Below are 4,270 nucleotides of genomic sequence, written 5' to 3' on the forward strand. Positions count from 1 at the left end.
ACAAAAAGATGTGGGAGTAACTTGAAATGCAGGGAGCATTGGTTCAGGAAGCCTCAGCAGGTTTTGGGGTCCCCAGCATAGCGATGCGAGGCGGAGTTGCAAAGCTGAGGAGGAAACAGGTGCGGATGCTACTGCTGTTTGTTGCACCGATAGAGACGTGGCTGTTGCCTGTAGAGTGTCGATTGTCCACTGACAACATGAAAGTCAGCATGAGAGTTTGGATCTCACGCTGATGCACCAATTCCTGTTGCAACCTAGCCAGCTGGGATGCCTGTATCTCGGCAGGATCCATGGCTTGTTCAAACTGTTACGTTCAGTCCAGGAGTGGATCCACGGGACCATGCACCGGACTCCCCCAGGGAGGCAACCAGGAGCGAACCCCTATACAGGGACTGTCTGGCGACCACCCCAGAGGGCCTAGATGCACAGCAGCCGGAACACAGGCGGTGTTGGAAGCCAACATGGACAATGTATGTATCATAACGAATTACTGGACTCCATATTGTATCTATCAGTTACCAATATTACCAGGACTGTACATCAAAAGAATCGGCCATGTACAATGAAGAGTTTCATGGCCATTGAAGAGGCAAGAAGGCCATTGTGTGTTCTGTGATGAACTGACCTTTGTCCTATCAACATGATAAAGGTTGCATCTTCACGTGAATTGAACATGGGGCCTTTAGCCTCTTGGAAGATGCACAACACCTGTGGTAATCATGAATTGAATGTCCTGTTTATAGCCTATTAAAATGGATATTGGTAAACAATCCCTTGTTCAAGTGGAATACAAGCCATTGTACTGGAGATGGACATCAGGTCTCCAACCTGAATGGAGTGTAAATCTGTCCTCAGGCTTTGTGATATGAAAGACCTTTGCTATATACCAGGACACTATCCACAGGATCCACAGGTTTGTCAAGACTCCTCTTAATCCTTTAACAAATTGACCTCGGAGAGCCACCTTCAGGAGAGCATTGACATCAACAGCCATATGCACGTTCCTGGACAACTCAAAAGACTGTGACCTGATTGGATGCTACTAATATGTGGAGGTGTTACAGGGATGGGCACTGTATGGGACATGTGTGATTGTGTGTCTGATATAAAGGTATCCTACCAAGCTAGTCAGCCTATCCACTTCCTATCTTCCACCACCCTCTCCCATTACCTTTCCCCTTTCATTGTACCCTTTTCCCTTAGTTAGGTTTCCCTTATGTATGTCATTGTAAATTCCCTATTTGTAATAAATCCCCTTTTAAAGATCCAGTAGTTCTTGTTAATTATGATTAACTGGCACCCCAAAACTCAGCAGATTTCTACATTTGGCACCCCAGATGGGACCGTGATTAAATTCCACAGAGAATCCACAAGAAATTAATCTGCTTTAATCCACATTAGAAAAGTGTGGAGATCAAAGAACCGAGGAGTCTGGATCTTGGTAGAAACGGAAATACTGGTGAGTAAAGACTTTCCTTGTAATCTATGTTGCTCCTAATGATTCTGGTGTTGTTGCAGATTAGGCTATGTATTATGTTGTGTTAGCAGAATGATTCTGAATGCATTTAGTAAAGTTAAATATCATTTGTAGTTGGAAAAGTGGTTTATGTTAAAATCAGACTGAAAGTGAGAAAGTATTGTTTCAAACAGTTAATACCTTTTGAAAGTTTGCATAGTAAGGTCTGATGTTAAACTCTTTCAGTTAGAAATTTTTGTTTTGTGAGTGTTTACAGTTTGTTGCTGAAAATGGAGTTTGTGGAAAAATATGTGAAGAAGTATGCCTCTGCCGTGTACCATGTCAGTGCAGATAAATCTTTAGAAGTCCAATATAAGGACTTGATAGCACAATGTAAGAGCTATAATAATAATTTAAATAATAAAGTGCTCAGTAGGAAATTGAAAAAGGAAAAGTTAAGCAATGAGATTTCTGTGTTGATTAAGATAAAGGAATTGGCTGATTTGAAAGAAGCAAAATGGTGGAAGCAAAGGCTACAAATGAAAGAGGATATAGACAAAATTAGTGATTCTGTTGTAGAAATTTCTGATAATACTACCAGTGAAATACATGGTTTACAATCAGATGTAAGTAAATTAGCTGTGAGAAATAGGAAGTTGGAGGAACAATTGAAGGAGTGTAGACTGAGCTCCACTTCACAAGCAACTCAGGTGTGCTCTTTAGAACTGAAAATTAATCAAATGGAGAAGTTAATTGCAACTTTGGAAAGGCAACTGGATGAAGCTAAATGTCAAATGCATAACAAAGAGCAATATATTCAGTCTCTTAAATCAAAGATATGCAGTCTTGAGACAGTCAATGTGTGTACTCTTTCTAATGAAGATACAAGAGATGTCAGATATAGATCTCCATTGGTTGATTGCAATCCATTGCTCACTATTTCTGAAAAGCTACACCTGTGTCAACTTCTTGGTAAGTTTGACTCAGATATTTCTCCAGTCATTCTATCTAATAGATTTGAGGCTGTGGTCCAGCAATATAGTTTGAACAATAAAAATGCTTGGTCTCTGCTCCAAGCTTGGCTCCCAGGACCACTGGCAGCACAGGTAAGATCTGAACAAATGGGTGATAACTGTACAGGTGCAGAGCTAAGAAGGAAGGAGTTGCAACGTATCATAGGTGGAAGAGATACTAGGGGTGAAAAGACCTTAGCAATTTCCAGATTCAGGCAATATGATGATCCTACACTCTTCTGTAATAATTATCTGGCTCTATACAGAACTGTTTACAATTGTCTAGATATGTCTCAGGATGATGCTAGTTTTCTGTATTCAATGGCAAATCGTTGTAATGTAGATTACACCACAAGAGTAACTCTAAGGAATACCAACTCCTTTGAAAACTTTGTAAATATACTCAGGGACTGGTGTAATGAGTCAAAAGAGCAGTATGAAACATCAGAAAATGTATCTGCTATGTATGGACCTAAGAGAAGAGGATATGTTAGATATTGTTATAAATGTGGCAGTCCAGGACACATTAAACGTTATTGTAATACACCTGACATATACCCAGAGCCAAAGAGCCATTCATTGCTCCAGGAGATTGATAGTGTTGAGGCTGAGGAGGAACTAGCCACCAACAATACGCAATTTACAGAGATATATGAAAAGATATGTGAGATAAAAGCCCACACTGATACCACTGCACCAAAGCCGCAGACAATGCAGAGCCCAAAGCCTGAGAAAGGAGAGACTGGAAAACGGCAGGAGACACCATATTGTAGACCACAAAATGAAGGTGCCAATGTCCCTGTGTTCAGTCTATTGGAAAGTCAATTATTCTGTCTATTCTGGAGCTGGTCACAAATTGCTCTACCGCTCTTGTTAACTAGCACAGCACAATGTACCAATAAGGTTGGGTAAACAGTGAGGTTTTTTTAGGCTGTCAAGTTAAGCTGGTGTCACACACAGCGACAACGACGTCGCTGCTACGTCACCATTTTCTGTGACGTTGCAGCGACGTCCCATCGCTGTCGCTGTGTGTGACATCCAGCAACGACCTGGCCCCTGCTGTGAGGTCGCCGGTCGTTGCTGAATGTCCAGCTTCATTTTTTGGTCGTCACTCTCCCGCTGTGACACACACATCGCTGTGTGTGACAGCGAGAGAGCGACGAAATGAAGCGAGCAGGAGCCGGCTTTTGGCAGCTGCGGTAAGCTGTAACCAGCGTAAACATCGGGTAACCAAGGGAAGACCTTTCCCTGGTTACCCGATGTTTATGCTGGTTACCAGCCTCCGCTCTTGCTGACAGTGCCGGCTCCTGCACTGTGCACATGTGGCTGCAGCACACATCGGGTTAATTAACCCGATGTGTACTGTAGCAAGGAGAGCAAGGAGCCAGCGCTAAGCAGTGTGCGCGGCTCCCTGCTCTCTGAACATGTAGCACAGCGACGTTATGATCGCTGCTTCTGCTGTGTTTGACAGCTAAGCAGCGATCATAACAGCGACTTACAAGGTCGCTGTTACGTCACCGAAAATGGTGACGTAACAGCGACGTCGTTGTCGCTGTCGTTTAGTGTGAACCCAGCTTTAGTTGTGACCCTATTAACATATGGATAGGATAAAAGGTATGTCTTCTATTTGATTTGGACTTGATCTAATTATGTTTTGTGTTTATTTTTAGACTGGAGACCAATTGTCACCTGATATCAGAGCAAGGAGAATAACCAATGTGTTTTGTTCAACAGGTCTTTTACAACACAGTATCCATGGATGAATCTGATTATTTCTTTCTACAATTATTACTTTATGTAA

At 42.3% G+C, this 4,270-nt stretch overlaps 1 protein-coding gene across 1 annotated transcript; it reads left to right on the top strand.

Annotated features, from left to right (window-relative positions):
• The first annotated feature begins 1,746 nt into the window (after positions 1 to 1,746).
• Positions 1,747 to 3,381, top strand: LOC142292965 (posterior protein-like). The gene has a single exon (XM_075337805.1). It carries the CDS (start codon positions 1,747 to 1,749, stop codon positions 3,379 to 3,381), a length of 1,635 nt encoding a protein of 544 aa, XP_075193920.1.
• Positions 3,382 to 4,270: the final 889 nt, after the last annotated feature.

The sequence above is a fragment of the Anomaloglossus baeobatrachus genome, chromosome 1 (assembly GCF_048569485.1).
Source record: "Anomaloglossus baeobatrachus isolate aAnoBae1 chromosome 1, aAnoBae1.hap1, whole genome shotgun sequence".
Lineage (NCBI taxonomy): Eukaryota > Metazoa > Chordata > Amphibia > Anura > Aromobatidae > Anomaloglossus > Anomaloglossus baeobatrachus.